Source organism: Quercus suber, unplaced genomic scaffold (assembly GCF_002906115.3).
Source record: "Quercus suber isolate HL8 unplaced genomic scaffold, Cork oak 2.0 scaffold_239, whole genome shotgun sequence".
Taxonomy (NCBI): domain Eukaryota; kingdom Viridiplantae; phylum Streptophyta; class Magnoliopsida; order Fagales; family Fagaceae; genus Quercus; species Quercus suber.
Window position 1 is genome coordinate 380,565 of NW_027069696.1, and position 17,801 is coordinate 398,365.

Here is a 17,801-nt window from a genome sequence, read left to right on the forward strand (position 1 = left end):
CTAACTTGCTTAAGCAATACGTTGAGCCGACCCAGGTTATAACTTTTTTTTTTTTTGGAGAGAAACCCTGGTTCACCTAACAATACCATATCAAGGATTCAAGATTCCTTTTTGGCCAATGCTAAGCCATATAGAAAGATGAGACGCAATAACCCTAGAGGTAACCGTGGTTTGTTCTCATAGCCTCACTAGCCACAAGAAGCCACTGCATGCTAACTTCTATATATACCCCCCAACGCCTCCACTAGAGCTCTCACTCAACCAAATTCCAACGATTTATTGAATTTATTTGATCACAAAAAACAGCTCTTCCTACATTTCCAAATCTTTTCATCTTTAAATTTTCTTTCAATTAAATCTTCAACTGCTTGATGGCTCACCCAACTGGACCTGGTCATGAGGTGGGTGCATATCATCACCCTTCTGCACCGGCTCATGGCGGCAGGTACCTACCTCCTCATGGGAGCGAGTACCCAACTGCACCTCCTTATGGCAGCGGATACTCGTCCGCTCCTACTTATGGTGGTGGCACTGGTTGGTACCCAACTGGACCTGGTCATGAGGTGGGTGCATATCATCACCCTTCTGCACCGGCTCATAGCGGCAGATACCTACCTCCTAATGGGAGCGGGTACCCAACTGCACCTCCTTATGGCAGCGGATACTGGTCTGCTTCTGCTTATGGTGGTGGTACTGGTTGGTACCCAACTGGGCCAGCTTATGGTGGCTATCATGCACCTGGATATGTTCCATATATATACACTGCTCCGGCGGCTGTGCCGGTGCAGCAGCACCAGAATCGTCCTGTCATTCCTGGAATTGTGGCGGCTGGGATTGAAGCGCTGGCCATAGGTGTTTTCAAGGCTGCAATCGCTAATAATTTGTTTGGTGATGGTAGTGGTTTCAATTTCTGAATCTAGTCCTAGTGTTATTTTATGTTTCGGATTCAGAAAGTGGGAAGGGTGTGACATTTTATGTTTCGTGCTTAAAAAAAAAGGGTTTGTTTTTATGTTTCGATTATATGTATGTCTTTCTTATGATTGTATCGGTTTGGATGGAGATAGAGGAGAAGGAAATATGGCTATATGGCTATATTAGGTCTAGAAGTTAAAACTTTGTAATTTCTTTTCAAAAGTATGTTGTATGATTGTTGGTTATGAATATAGAAGTATGGTTTTGTGTCTGTAATTTCTGTTCCCAAGATTGTTATTTGATTGTTACTTATAAAAATAGAAATATAGGTTTGTGTAGAGAAATATTGGGCTCTAAAGGTGTCTTTAGGATGTTGTGTTTGAGAAACAGGATACCATTGAGCTTCTCTAAAGGTAAGATTCATCTTTAAATAATTTGTGTTTTGGCCTTTGAAGAAAACTTATTTTATTAGGAGAAAAAGAAGAAGAAGTATATGGGGATTTGCATACACTTTATTCTTTTTTCTAATTTAATTAATTAGAACGAGTTCAATCTGTTCATTATGGATGTTCTCAAAATTTTCTGATATTGAATCCCTGATATGTGAAGGGAAATGATGCTAACAATTTAATGCGGAAGAGATATTGGACTTTTGTTGGCTGCTGAGGATTTGTTTTCCTTTTCCTTTTTTTTTTTTTGGTGGTAATTGCTATCAATTTAGGATATAATTATGCGGTTTAAATTTTATAAGAATTCTGTGTAAAACCTTATATCTATACCCTTCAATTATAACTCATCAAGTATTTTTAAGTGAAAATGTAGGCAATACCACGTTAAACATGATCCTAATTCAGCCCAACTAACCTCCTTGGTGAAACAAGATTCCATAAATGAAAAAAAAAAACTCAGATATCCACCCTTGCCGTGCACCACCACTACAACTGCTGGTATTTCTTTCTGTAATTTGTAGCTTCTATAGTATTAAAAATAAACGTGACAAATGTGGTTTGGTTTAAGGAGATTAAAGGCTAGTAAGTTTGGACAAATTAAGTTGTTATATTGGATTTGCACTGGCCGGGTTTCCGGGTGGAAGTGTGGAACGTGGTGATCTTGGTTGATGGGTGAAAAAAAGGGTCTTCAATGGTGGATATCTTGTACTAGATTTTAAGGGTAAAAAACAGCGGAGAAAAATCTTGTTTTACCATGGTTAATACCACTAAACTTTGGTTGTGTTTAACAAAAAACTTTTAGAATTTAAGTCCTTATTAGTATTATCTCCCCCAAAAATAAAGAATTTAATTAAATGACTTGTTCACATTGGCGGTCTCATTAATGTAGTAATATAATATACTAATGTTGTCTTAAAAAAGTACTAATAAATAGACTTATATATGCAGTATTCTGACCAATAAGCTGCAAAAAAAGTTTATCAAAAAAAAAAAAAAAGCTGCAAAAAGCCACGTTATTGGTTGAGCTTGGACTCTAGTTGATCAAGGCCTTTGTTTGGATCGATAGAATTAATTTCCACGCAACACACATTGAGTCATTGACTATCTGGTATGACCCAAATTCTAGAATAAAAATCATCTGTCTTTTCCACTTTATTCCCTTTTCTACTATATATATAATTATATATGTGTGACATAAAGTTTCAAAAAAAAGACCTAAGCTCCCTTTTTTCTTGTTTCTTTTTTAAATTAATATTTGGTGAGTCCACTGGGATTTGATATGCATGATGTAACTTGAACTTGGAAGGCTTATCTCTTTGCCATCTCAACTCTCGAAGTTTGACCATGACCAATAGGTTTCTTTAATATTATTTGGAGATGGTTCGGCGTTTCTTGTACTCCATCAGTTCCGACGAGGTTGGAGGAGGTCCCTATCATATGGTTGTTGCAGTGGCAGCTACGAACGTACGGCCACTCAGTTCAGCGATACAACTGAAATCGTCAGTCGTTTGCTGATGCATATGAGTCTAACTCTAGATACTCACCGCAATCAAAAAAAGAAATGTCAAACCTAAATAATATAACTACCAGTCATTGTGGTGTGAAAACTAATATTATTTTATTTGTTTTTTTTAGTTTATAAAACGACTTCATTCATTGAACAGTACAGTAGAAATAATACGTGGGACACGGATAACAGAGGTTAGTCAAATTAAGTGTCAATTTTCTATCGTTTTAGCTCCCCAAAAAAAAAAAAAAAATACTATATATCAATTTTAAATTGAAGAATCGGTTATGACAAGTAATTAATTGACCGTATATAGCCTGGAGCTTACCCATCAAAGCAAGTTAAAAGCAACTTAATTTGAACGAACAAACAAAACAGTCGAGGGAACATATATAATTTATTACACGAGTCTTTGTCACATTCAATATTGTTAACGTGACTTTTGTCTAATTATAGTACTATTCGGAAACCAAGTCCCCCCTTGGTGTTGGCTTCGTGCACATGAATTAAGGACTTGCAGCTTGTAAGACCGTGACTAATCCCCAAAGGAATGAATAGAAAAAACAGCATGTCGTATTAATGTAGAATTTTTAGAATATTTTATTTTTAGGAGGTTGGTTCAAAACTTTGTTTAAATTTTTAATGAAAAAAAGAAAATGAAACTTTGAGTTAAGCAAATAAATGGATAGAGCCCTATGGCTCCAATTATAGGTAAAAATCAAGTTCAACTTTTTGATAGCTAGATAGGTATATAACGAGTTAAAAGATTTAAACCTTAAATATTTTGGAGATATCATCAGTACCAACTGATTGGGTTACAATTAATGCTTTAGACACCAAGTTCAACTAGGTTTTGGTATTGGTAAACCATGACCCAATATTCAAGTTCAAATACAATATATAGGGTGTTCTCTATTTTTTTAGAGAAATAAGTATTTGGGGATTAGGTTTTGTGAGAGTGCCTTTGCTAATTGAGCCATATGCTAATTAATGATAACTTTATCTACCCAAACATTTCAAACTTAACAATTGAGCCATATACTAATCAATGATAACCATAATTATACATGTCAAAACCAATAAAATATTCTTAAGAAGCATAAGGAAAGTAGAGAATAGAGAAGTCCCATAAAAATAATTAGTTCAAGAAGGTTGAATTAAATCTGTTACTTAGTACTACATAAATAATTATAAGCATATTAAGAATCTAATTCAAGACTCACCCTCATTTCTCAAACAATTGATATGCTTGCCTCAAACTTCTAATAAGAATAGCACTCATAAATTTTTCCCACTCAAGGTTGAATATAATTTAAGGAATCACACAATAGAATCAAAATTAACACAACATTAAATAGTTGGAGTTTTCAAACTCTCAGTATAATGTTTTATAGGATTAACACAGAGCAAAATAGACGAAATCTCTTTTAAACTAAAACTTCTATATTACCTAAATGGATCTTCTCTGAAAACCACATCCCATTTGGTTCACTTGGCAGAAATAATCTATATATATATATATATATATTCTGCTTCATTCCAATTGAGTTTAAAACAAATTAACTTGTCTGTTGATAAGCATTCCAGCTCTTGCAATGCTACATATTGAAGCCAGTACCATATAAATGAATCAAAAACTAATATCAAGAAGGGAAAAAAAATTATATATACTTTATGATCATCATGCATGATTTAGTTCAAAATCTAGTTTTAAGAGAAATGATAAATGAATATGTTGAGGGGTCAATTTAATCAGCGAAAAATGATGGAAAAATTTAAGAGAAATAGTAAATTAAAACCCAATTGTGCATAAAAGAAAGATAGTATATAACCTCTTAAAGGTATCCAAGTGAAGAAATCAGTACTTTGAAAATACCTATTAATTATTTGTAAATAATAAAAACAATAGTCATTTACTAACTAAGCATGTATTAATATATTTGTTTGATAATTACAATGGGTGGATTTGAACCTTGGATATATTATCAAAAGGTGTGAAGCGTCAACTAGTTAAGTTACAAGTCTCTCTTGAAAAATATTAATTAATAAGATCATGCATCGGTAAATTAAAATATATGTCATAATACTAAATAATTTTTATAAACCGTGTATATGTAAAATCGTGTTAGTTATGTTAAAGATTGTGTCGAACTTTGATTTGCATGATCTGATTTTAGCTTCTATTCAACCAAACGTGTTTGGTGGTTAGAAATCCAAATGGAATCATTGAAATCATCTTTTCTCATTTTCATGTGAATTATGTAACTTAATACAATCCACATTAGGGCTTGTTTCAATTATTAATTACTCTTTTATTTATAATTTATGTTAGTATTTACTTAAAGGATGCTACATAAACAAAACTACAAACTTATTAAATTCTGTTTCTAAAAAAAAAACACACACACACACACAAAACAAGTTCTTTCTGAAAAAGAAAAAAAAAAAAAAAACTAAAATTGTGAGCATGTGGAATCATTGGAGCTTTTTAAGTTTTTGTTTTTTTTTTTTTTTCCCCTTATTTTATTAAAAGTTTGACTAAATCATTAAAACAGAAAGCAATTGTTTATTTATTTTTATTTTTTTTGGATGGAGGAACCTTTCTCATTGGATATATAGCATTCCTTCCACTTCATTGTACAATTCCAATGAAGTTAGTGACACATGTAAGAAAAATTCTGGTACCACACCTAAAACTACAACTTTACCCACAACTTGTCCATATGATAAATTATGATTGGTGGAAAGGCATCCTTACATAGACCTACCATCACCCCTCCACCAACCACGACTCGCCACATGAGCGAGTTGTGGGTAAAATTGTGATTTTGGGTATAACACCAGAATTACTTACAGGTAAATATCACACCTTTGTTGTCAATGACTCAAGTAGTGATGTCATCAAGGAGCTTTCATACTTCACATTAAAAAAAAAAAAAAAAAAAAGCTTTCATACTCTACATTATGTTTTCTTATTTATGGATAATGTTAAGGGAAGTACATTTTGCTTTTTTATTTATGGGTAATGTTAACGGTAAGGGCATCCGTTGATAATTACCTAAATGCCATTGCATTTATAACAAGCTGTAAAAATCCGTGCAATGAAATGGTTTGTATCAATTTACTTAGAAAAAATAAATATTTTAGAATAAACCTAAAATACCTTTTAGCTTAATGTATTCATTTTCCATGGATTTTTCAGCTTCTTGCTCCTTTCAGTCTTCCATACACGTATGGTCCCACCCAACCAAGAAGTCCATCCACACCTGAGATAAATAAACAGGCGGACTAAAAAAAATGGAGTACTTGTTAATTTCCATTTAACCTTTTTTTTTTTTTTCCTTTTACTTTATCCCTCCAATCTAGTATTTCACCTTTTCATCTCCCACCTTTCTGTAGTCATTTTTTTTATTAGCACTCTTCTTTTTACTCGCTTCAAAAAATGTACTTAAAAAAATATTGAGGGAGAAGCAAATTAAGAGAGGGCTTAAAGAAGAATTCAATTAAAAAGGTACTTTTAAATATTATTCATTTATTTATATTAAAAATAAGATTTCGCTTTATTTATTTATTTATTCTTGTTATATTATTATAGTTCAAATGGATGAGGATTTATGTTCAAGTGGGCTCAATGCATTTCAAGGAATTACTTGACATGAATGAGCTTCCTAAAGAAGATACTATTATTTTATTTGAAAAATGACTATTATTTTTAATTTTTATATTCAAACGTGGTGTTGATTAAAAAAATATATATATATATATATATTCTTGTGACAATATAGCAGAAATGGATAAGGATTTTATTGTAAATGAAACTCATCAAAGTGATTCAAGAAGCTATATTGAGTTGAATGAGTCTTCAAATGATGAAAAAAATAGTGACATGTGTGGAGAGAAAGTTCTTGAAGAATATAATTTTGAGCATTTTTTTTGGTCAATGTTTTCAAATGAAGAAGAGGCATTTAGTTAATTGTTAATGGATGCTCTAAGGCATCCGTTATTATTACTGTGTATATATATATATATATATAAAAGAGTTGAAGACTACTGTATTGGTAATTACCATTTAAAATGTGAAAGAGAATTAAAAAAAGTTAAAAAGGTTAAAAAAAAATGAAAATAATTAATACCATTATTAAAGATTTAAAAACTCAATCTAAATTAGTCTGAAGCATTTTAATTCAAAATGTTTGAAGAGACAAGTGGGGTGAGGTGTATATTAAAAAGTTTAAAATTAATTAACCTCTCTTCTACCATTATTTTATTGAAATAAGTAATAATAGCGTCAACTACTATGGTTCGGTTCTGCCGACATTTGGTATATATGAGTCTATGTATTGTTGAAACAAAGCACTCTGATAAGGATTACCATAAAAATAAAAACACTCTCATAATTGGACAAATTAGCACCAATTTATGAGAGATAGATAGTATTATAAAATAACTCAACTTCCTTGCCGGACAAGTTTTATTTATTTAATTATTTATTTTGAGGGGTATTGAATTCACCGGATGGGGATTAGGGATAGGTGAGTGCCAATTCAGTTAAAAGTCAAGACAAGCCAATTGCAAACACACAATTCCTATAGACACAGTTATTATAATCGAACCGGAATAATTGTTAAAACAAAATTTTGGGTTAGAAAATGCTGAAAGTATTACAAATTTTACTATATAAAATTTATAAATTAATATGACAATGATTGTAATTGGTAGGCTTCAATCATTTCATTAGTGAATATTTGAATTGTTTTGTCATGATTGGTGGTACATTAGCTTATAAGCATAGTGTAATAAAAGTTGTAGCATCTGTGGGTCATAGTAGTGCTCTTTCAGGCCATTATGAAAGAGTTACCAGATTAACAAAGAATACTCAAATAAAATCACACAGTTTTATTCATGTCATTTAATTTTTTTTTTTTTTCGAGAGAAAAGAGCTGTCTAATTTTTTATCATAAGTAATTTTGATCAAATACCATATTTTTCTTCAATTTTGCACATTTATTTATGAGTTTTTTTTTTAATTTTTAATTGTAAAATTGAAATAAGTAACGAAGAGGGCATTTATCAACCAAAAAAAAAAAAAGTAATGAATAGGCAAATTTGAGTGTAAAATCGCACAGTTTATTCATGTCATTTATTTATTTATTTTGAGAGAAAAGAGCTATCTAATTTCTTAATCTTAAGTGATTTTGATCAAATAACCATACTTTTCTTCAATTTTGCACATTTATTTATGAGTGTTTTTTATTTAATCTTTTAATTGTAAAATTGAAATAAGTAATGAAGAGGGCATTTATCAAAAAAAAAAAAAAAAGTAATAAATAGGCAAATTCAAGTGTCTTATTTTTTAGTCATTTTTATGTAGGAACACATTAAATTCAATCTTTGAATAAAATTTTTGAACAATAATGTTCTATTAATTTTAATGTTTGTTATACTCGCATAAACACAGATATATATATATATATATAAAGAAAAATGTTTCCAAAAAATATGTTAACCAAAAATCTGAAAAAGGTAAATGTTTCAACTGTGGAAAACCTGGTCATTTTAGTAAAGATTGTAAATAAAAACCGGGTAAGTTGAAAAACAAGTTCAACATGTTAAACGTTGGAAATAATGATCAAGAAGAATTATTCAGAATCCTTGAATCAAACAATTCGTCTGATTATGTTGCTGATTTCTACAAAGATATGAGAAAACAATTTAAACCCCTCTTTGATCGGTTAAAGAGCAATCCTTCCCCTTGGTCTGATGTTCATACTTCTCTTGTTAAACAAATCAAGTCTCATGTTAAGACACTCCCTTGTCTTGGTATTCCAACTGTTAATGCTTTCAAAATTGTTGAAACTGACGCCTCTGATATTGGTTATGGTAGTATTTTAAAACAAAGAGTCTCTCCTGAGTCATCTGAACAAATTGTCCGTTTCTATTCTGAAATATGGAATAATGCATAGTTAAATTATAGTACTATTAAAAAGGAGATTTTATCTATAGTACTATGTATTTCAAAATTTCAAAGTGATTTGTTAAACCAAAGATTTTTGCTACGTATTGATTGCAAAAGTGCTAAATATGTTATTGAGAAAGATGTTGAAAATATTGCTTCAAAATATATTTTTGCCAGATGGCAAGCTATTTTAAGTGTTTTTGATTTTGATATTGAATATATTAAAGGATCTCAAAACACCATCCCTGATTTCCTTACCCGTAAATTTCTGCAGTGTCCCAATGGCAAGTAGAAGGTCTAAAGACAAGACACCTGCCACTCCTAATCCAACTGTTAAAACAGAACCTGTTTCCTCTTTTGACATTGTTAACCGTTTCACTCCACTAGGTACTATCCCTAAGCCCAATTACTCCTCTGTTCTTGCCTCATGTTATGACCCTTATGCTATTACCCCTGTTAACCGACCTATTAAGACTGTTTACCCAAAAAGCTCCAACATCCCTCAATACATCAAGAAACAATATTTTCAAAACATGTTTTATATTGAACCCAACAGAGCCTCAATTTCTGATCCTCTCAAACTTGCTAAAAGCTATTTTCCTCCAAGATTTCACTGGATCCCTGAGCATAAAGATAAGAATTTGAATTATTATTCTGATCTCTTACGTAATGAGAAATCTATTATTATTAACACCATTTCTGACAAAATTGATGCCTCCAAAATTATTTACCACAGTGTTTACATTGTCAATGTTATAACTGAAGAAGAATGGGGTCCTTCCCCCAGTATTACTAAGACAATGTCCTCTGTTTCTGCTGATAAAATTTATGAATGGAATATTGATGGGTTTTCTGAACAAGAAATTATTAACAAAATGGGACATATGTCCATGGTTGGTATTGCTTATCAAAATAATCATGATTTTGATCAACCTGAAATTGTTGACTTGCTTGCTACTGGTTTTTCTGGTACTCTTTGTGGATGGTGGAATTCATATCTCACAGAAGATTCCAGAGACTCTATTAAACATGCTGTTAAAAAGAATGATGAAGGTTTACCTATTTTTGATGATCGTATTGGTCGAGGTATTCCTGATGGTGTTAATACCTTGATTTATACTATTATCAAACATTTTGTTGGTGCTCCATCTAATGTTTCATCTCGAATTTCTGATTTACTGAATAATTTGAGATGTCCTACTATGTCTGATTATAGATGGTATCAAGATGTTTTCCTTTCCAGAGTAATGCAGCGGAAAGACTGTTACAAGCCTTATTGGAAAGAAAAGTTTATTAACGGTCTGCCTCCTATCTTTGCTCATCATAAGGTAAAACAAGAATTAATTGGTAAAAATGATTCTATTGATTATGATAATTTAACCTATGGTGATATTTTAAGCACTATTAACAAACTTGGTATTAATATGTGCAATGATGAAAAATTGTTAAAACACCAATTAAAAAATAAAAGAAAAGCTAAATATGAAATGGGTAATTTTTGTGAACAATATGGTTTGCCCCCAATTGCCCCTTCTCGGCAAAAGGGTAAAAAACATGATAAAAGTCACAAAAATTATAGAAAACACAAAACTAATGTATATATATATATATATAGTACGGTGGTATTGACAGAACAGATAGTTCATTCTCATTCCATCATCATCATCATCATCATGTACCATGTTACTAATAAGATGATGTTGTGAAACTGGTCCATTTGAAAGCAACCCATTGTAGATTTAGAAATATTAGTCATATTCAGGAATAGGAACATACGTAAAAACTAATCCAATTTTCTAGTTTTCCTACTAACCTCGGGGTTCTTAGGCAAAATTTGCCAAATAATAGATTTTTAGAAAAATTTTTGATGCAACTTACTAAAATGTTTCATCCACATGCATTTTTGCAAAATTTTTTCTAAAAATCTATTATTTGGCAAATTTTGCGGGTTCTTAAGTATGGTCCTTTTTTAAGTGTGGTGTTAGGAAGACAATTTTTACAAATCTTTGGGCCTGTGAAAATTCTTGTTTCGAAATGGAAACAGCTAAGAAACAGATTCCAAGGCCCACAAGCTTCATATTCTATCAAATTTAGCCCATAAACCCCGAATTCAGCCCAAAGAACTTACGGCCCTCGAGCATGCCCATATCACTCTATCAAAGGGAAAAGTTGGTCAAATTTTGGTCCCACGTGACCAGTCCAAGGCCCACTGACATAGACAAGAAAGCTCAGAAACAAAGCAATTCAATAGCCCATAATTTCGGCACAAAATAAGCATTTTGGGCAAATTTAAATTGGGTACACAAAGACAACCCAAAAGGCCATTAATATGGCCCACGTACTTGAACAATGCATAGGAATGGGTAGATTAAGATCTACAAAGTCAACACCGAAGTACATCAACACTGGCAACAAGCCAACAACATGAAAGGCCACCTAATGAAGTGGCCAACTTGGGTCCACAGAAAATATACCAACCAAGCAAGGGTCCAAACCAAATCGAAAGCTAGATGAAATATAGGAAAGGAACCAGTAAAGGCAGGCAAAATTTGCCAAATAATATATTTTTCCAAAAAAATTAGGCACGTAGCATGCATTCAAAGTTATTTAGTAAGTTAGACTGTTTTTGAAAATCGAGTTTGGCAAAATCGACTTTGGGCTGGAAAATGAACGTTATAGTGGCGTTTTTTTAGTGCCTATAGCAGCGTTTATAGAAAACGCCACTATAGGGTACCTATAGTGGCGTTTTTACAAACGCCACTAAAAAAAACGTCACTATAGCGTTTATTTTCCACCCCAAAGTCGATTTTGCCAAAATCGATTTTCAAAAACAGTCTAACTAACTAATTAACTTTGAACTCATGCCACGCACCTAAATTTTTTGGAAAAATATACCATTTGGCAAATTTTGCCAGTAAAGGCAATAAAAAAAGAAGAAGTGAATTAGAGAGCAAAAAAGTTCTAATTTGCATCTATTTTTTTTTTTGCTGAATGAAAAAAAATGAGCTTATGGTGTGAACTCATCGACCTCACATCACGTGACGATAATAGATAATATCATATCATATATACCATCGAGGCCTTGTAAGAGCTATTGCTCAAATCACTCATCAAGTGAAATAATTTGAGAATTCCAGTATACAGGTTTTCCAAAAGAGAATAAACTCAATAAGGATGGGGTGTAATTATTTTGGTTTACACCAGCCAATAAGGGCATGCTACATCAGTCTTTTACTTAAAATTCATTGTAAAATCAATACATCTTAATACACCTAAGAATATCTCAAAAAAAAAAAAAAAAAAACTCTATTTCACATTTTCAGACCAAATGTGACCAAAGAACTTACGGCCCTCGAGCATGCCCATATCACTCTATCAAAGGGAAAAGTTGGTCAAATTTTGGTCCCACGTGACCAGTCCAAGGCCCACTGACATAGACAACAAAGCTCAGAAACAAATCAATTCAATAGCCCATAATTTCGGCACAAAATAAGCATTTTGGGCAAATTTAAATTGGGTACACAAAGACAACCCAAAAGGCCATTAATATGGCCCACTTACTTGAACAATGCATAGGAATGGGTAGATTAAGATCTACAAAGTCAACACCGAAGTACATCAACACTGGCAACAAGCCAACAACATGAAAGGCCACCTAATGAAGTGGCCAACTTGGGTCCACAGAAAATATACCAACCAAGCAAGGGTCCAAACCAAATCGAAAGCTAGATGAAATATAGGAAAGGAACCAGTAAAGGCAATAAAAAAAAGAAGAAGTGAATTGGAGATCAAAAAAGTTCTAATTTGCATCTATTTTTATTTGGCTGAATGAAAAAAAATGAGCTTATGGTGTGAACTCATCGACCTCACATCACGTGACGATAATAGATAATATCATATCATATATACCATCGAGGCCTTGTTGGAGCTATTGCTCAAATCACTCATCAAGTAAACTAATTTGAGAATTCCAGTATACAGGTTTTCCAAAAGAGAATAAACTCAATAAGGATGGGGTGTAATTATTTTGGTTTACACCAGCCAATAAGGATATGCTACATCAGTCTTTTACTTAAAACTCATTGTAAAATCAATACATCTTAATACACCTAAGAATATCTCAAAAAAAAAAAAAAACTCTATTTCACATTTTCAGACCAAATGTGAAAAAGAGTCCCTAAAGTCTTATCTCATTCCTCAGCTCCTCTGTCTCCCACCACATTGGAAATTATTTGAGAAATATCTTGCTTTAAAAACCCTATAAAATAGTATAAATGAATCACCATATTCGCCATCATCGTTAAAAGATTAAAAATTCTGCAAGTAGATCTAGATAATCAAAGTGCCGAGCAAAATCTTACCCACCCTTCTCTTTTGCCAGAGCTCAGATTCAAGATTCCTAGTACCAAGCACTTGCTACCAATCATATTTAGACGGTTGGTATTACTTGATTATAAGGCACCCCACAGAACAAACAAATCTCATGCGCAAAATTTTGACTATTTAAAGGGAAACATTAATGTTTCAAAAAAAAAAAAAGGGAAACATTAAAAAAAAAAAAAATGCCAAAGCTTGAAAATTCAGCCTAGGCCAAGCCCAGCGGCTCCAACAGATTTTTTAGAATCCGGCGGCTTTGAGGGAGGCCTCCAACAGTATTTACTGAATTTTTAGTTTGCTGTCTTTAATTTTTATAGTTCCATTAGGTATTAGCAGTGGCAGCTCCAGGAAATATGTTCAAGGTGTTCCTTATGAAGTATAAATTATATAATCTTATTTCTTTTTAGCATTTAGGTAATTTGGTTTGATTCAATGTTATTAATTCCATTCCGTTCCAGCCGTAACGGCCAAAAAATACTGTGCTGGTAAACAAACTGGAACAATAACCTACCCTATTCTACTTCGGAAAATATTTCGGGTCATTTCGGTCTATTTTGAGTGTTTCAGTAAACAGTGGCGGTTCTAGAAATATTTTTCAAGGTGATCCTAAAGAAACATAAATTACACAATATAGCACACATCCCATAATTTAATTTGCTTTGCATAATGTAAAGACTAAAAATATGCATCATCCACTCAGCTCAACTCACTGCAAAACTGCTTAACATTTTTTTTTTTTTTTTTTTTGTGTATTCACTTACTTTTAAGAGACTACAGACCACTACCCCAATTCAATGCCACGGCCCCATCCACCCCACACTAAGAGACAAGAGCCAATCAGCAATTTCAACACAATTATATATTTTTATATTTACATACATTTACACAAAAAGACAAAAGTTAAGCAATTTATATTGTCAAAAGATAAGCCTAAGTAACAAGACTCACAACACAAGTCAGACAAGAGAATGAAAGCCAATAAGCCACGTACCTAGCTGGAAGTAACTGAGATCACCTTTTTCTTTTGTAGTGTATAGTTTTAAAACCATACACGTGTGGTCCTCTAGGATTAGAGCAAATAATAAAGTATTTTTGGCCTTAGAAATCCGTGAAGCACTAAAAGGCTCTAGAAAGCAAATCAAAGAAAAGAAGAAATAAGTTTCCTACTCCCAATACTTTCCAAGAACACAGATTTGAGACAAGAAATTGTCAAGCTCGTAAGTTACATTCCTAAAAATTCAAAAAAAATTTGGGGAGGCCGTGGCCCTCTTGGGCCATAACGTGGCTCCGCCACTGTGAGTATAAGAGAGAGAGAGAGAGAGAGAGAGAGAGAGAGAGAGAGAGAGAGAGAGAGAGAGAGAGAGAGAGAGAGAGAGAGAGAGAGAGAGAGAGCAGAGATGAGATAGGGAAAAGGAGAGAGAACTGAAATACTTTGATGTTGCCTGAGGTCAGGGGCGATGCCGCTGCAATATGTTGAAGGCTAAGGTTCTTATTTCCCGATCTTGCTTTTGCCATCACCGATCTCACAATCTCCAATCTGGGCCAAGTCAATCTTCGATCTCGCCGTCGCAGAGTTGCTCTGGGAGTCTGGGTGTTTAGTGTTGTTGTTGCTACCTTGCTGAGTCGCTGCTGATGCTGAGAAGTGAGGACGTGAGGTTCTTATTAGGTTAGGAATTTTTTTAGTTTAAAATATGATTGAGTAATGGGTATACGTATTAAGTTTAAAAATTATTATTATTATTATATTTGTTGAGAATCTGTGGGTTTGTTGGGCTTGCACTGATTAGTCTTATACTGATTAGTGTTTTTTTTTTTTAGAATTGGTGGGTTTCTGTTTTCAGTATATTGATTTTTTTTCCTGGTGGGCTTGCCTGTTACAATTTTTTTTTTTTTTTTTTTTTTATAGATTTTAGTCCAAATTTTTTTGGGTTTTTTTTTGTTTTTGTTTTTGGCTTGAAAATGGAACATATATATATATATATTATATATATATTTTAGAGTGTTCCTAATTTTGATTAAGGGAGTTCCTAATTTTTTTTAAAGGGTAAACAAATAAAAATATATATAATTATTATATATATATATATATATATATATATATTTTTTTTTTTTCAGGCCAGGGTGTTCCTGGGAACACCCTAACATGAACATGGCGCCGCCACTGAAACCATCACTTGACTTGCTTAGTTCAAGTGAATAGATTTCTCACCCGTTGTTGACTGAATGGTCGGATGAAACCGTTTGTCTTGGTTCTTAACAGTTTGTCTCAGTTCTTCGGTTTGGTGAGTTGGATTTGTCGGGTGATTGGTTTGAAGGAAAAAGAACAAAAAGAGAGGGACAAATCAATAAAAGAAAAAGCTTGAAATGGAGAAAGAGAGAGAAATCAAACATAAAAATAGCAAAAACCAAATATATGAGCTTGGAATGGAGATAAGGAGAGAAATGAGAGGAAAATGAGATTTTGAAATCACACTTGAGAAAAGAGGACACCCAACACAATAAACAGGAAGCGAAACTCATCACCAAACAGGAAGTGAAACTTGTCGGTAATGGTCATGGATGGTAGGGAAGAGTCAAGGTATAGTTTGAACTTTAAAGAGAAATTCTGAGATTGGGTCCGTTTGGATACACCTTATTTTTGCTGAAAACTGATTGTTACTGAAAATACTGTAGCAAAATAATTTTTAAATGTATGAATAGTGCTGTGGGACCCATTTTTAATATTTTTTTTTGAACAAAGTGGTTGTGGGTCCCATGAACAGTGCGTGAACAGTAACATTTGTCTCATGAATAGTAAATTCTGTCTCTAAACCGCGTGAAAGCAAAAAAAAAAAAAACAAAAACAAAAACAAGAAAACTGAAAACACAACATTGAAAACGCAACGCTATAAAACGTTGTATCCAAACCAATACATTGAGACTTTGAATATGGAGCCATTAATATTAGAACAAAGTTTCTCTCCAAACTAGTTTGGAGAGAAACCTTACAAACTCGTCATATATTTTTATATTGAGTGTGAATTTTGAAAATCTAACTGTTAGATTGTATGTTCTTATTATATCCTTAATACTTACAAAATTTTAAGAAGATCAAAGATCAATTGTTATGTCATCAAATAAATGTTATAATTTTAAGTTTTTGTGATCTAAAGTTGTATATAAAAAATAAGTTAATTGATCAAATAGTAAATAACATTTTTAAAATTTACACTAAAAAATATATATATGAAAAATTTGAAGAATTTTTCTCTAAGATAGTTTGGAAAGAAATTTTATTCTTAATATTATTGTTTTCATTTGGTTATTAAGATGAAATTGCATTGAGCCCAACAACTACAATAGGACAGCCATTAATCCTCACATGAATAGCTATTGCCTAACATTGATTCAAACAATTTTTTTATAGTTAATTTTGTGGTGAGAAGCTATTGACATTGAATAGCTATTGACATAACAAAACTATTTTTCTTATAGTTAATTTGTGGTGAATAGCTACTGCCCACTGACATGACAAAACACAAAAGTCTATTCCATCATGTGAAAGTGAAATTAAGTACTAGCGCTGAAAAGCACTGTATTTGAGTCTCTTTTTTTTTGGAAAGTGCGTTTATGTAGTTTTTATGCTTTTTTTTTTTTTTAGTGAATCTCGTGCACTGTTTACAAGATTCATAAACTTCTTTTTTTAAACAAAATTTTCATTAAAAATGAGCCTTACTATATTATTCACACATTTAAAAATTATTTTATTACATTATTTTTAATTTTCAGTAAAATAAGCGGTATCCAAACACACTTTAAGTCTGCCGATAAAACAATAGTTTTGGTCAGGTTGATTGCTACGGTTTTCAAACTTTTAAACCATCACTCGAACCAAAACTTCGGTTTTTGTAATAGTTAGACCCACATTTGACAGACTTAGGTATTTGGAATCGACCATTGGGCTTTGGGTTGGGCAGATTCGGTTGGGTCATCCAACCGGTTGGACAGCCCTAATTCACATAAACCGCTAAGCATAAGACTCATGGGTCATGGAGTCCACATCAACAATGACACATTTTGTACCCACTAGATAAATTAGGAAGAAAGACATACTTGTGTTCAACATTTGAATTAATAAAATAATCTGCAATTAACTCCTCTTTCATAGCTAACCTGCTCTCGTTGTTTTTGCAACTTTTCTCTCCTTGTACAGTGACAGGGTTCTCTCGCCTGTGCTTTGGCACGAGGCTGTAACTTTTGGCTACTAATCAATCCCCTAATTTCAGAAAATATGTGTTACTCTCGTACAGATTCCCATCCCAATCAAAGTATCTACCTACTTTCCATCTACTCTCTGTAAGCAATATCATTTCGTCTCTTTCCAAATCTCCCAAATAGTAAATTTCACTATATCCCTCTCTAAATCTACAGTTATCCAATATCTTCATTTTAACTTTTCAAAGATTTTGTTCTTCCTAAGTGGTCTAAGGGCCCCTCCCTTAACCACTTTACACCAAAAACCATGGATAAACAAATAGATCTGGTGGAGTCAATAACAAAGAAACTCCAGGGTACGAGCAAGATAATAAAGTTAAAGGCAAGTGAAAAGGCAGCAGAAGAG

The 17,801-nt window shown here is 32.6% G+C and overlaps 1 protein-coding gene across 1 annotated transcript; it reads left to right on the forward strand.

The window, feature by feature from the left end:
* The first annotated feature begins 371 nt into the window (after positions 1 to 371).
* On the forward strand, positions 372 to 914 carry LOC136070518 (uncharacterized). The gene has a single exon (XM_065780540.1). The coding sequence runs from the start codon at positions 372 to 374 to the stop codon at positions 912 to 914; it is 543 nt and encodes a 180-aa protein (XP_065636612.1).
* Positions 915 to 17,801: the final 16,887 nt, after the last annotated feature.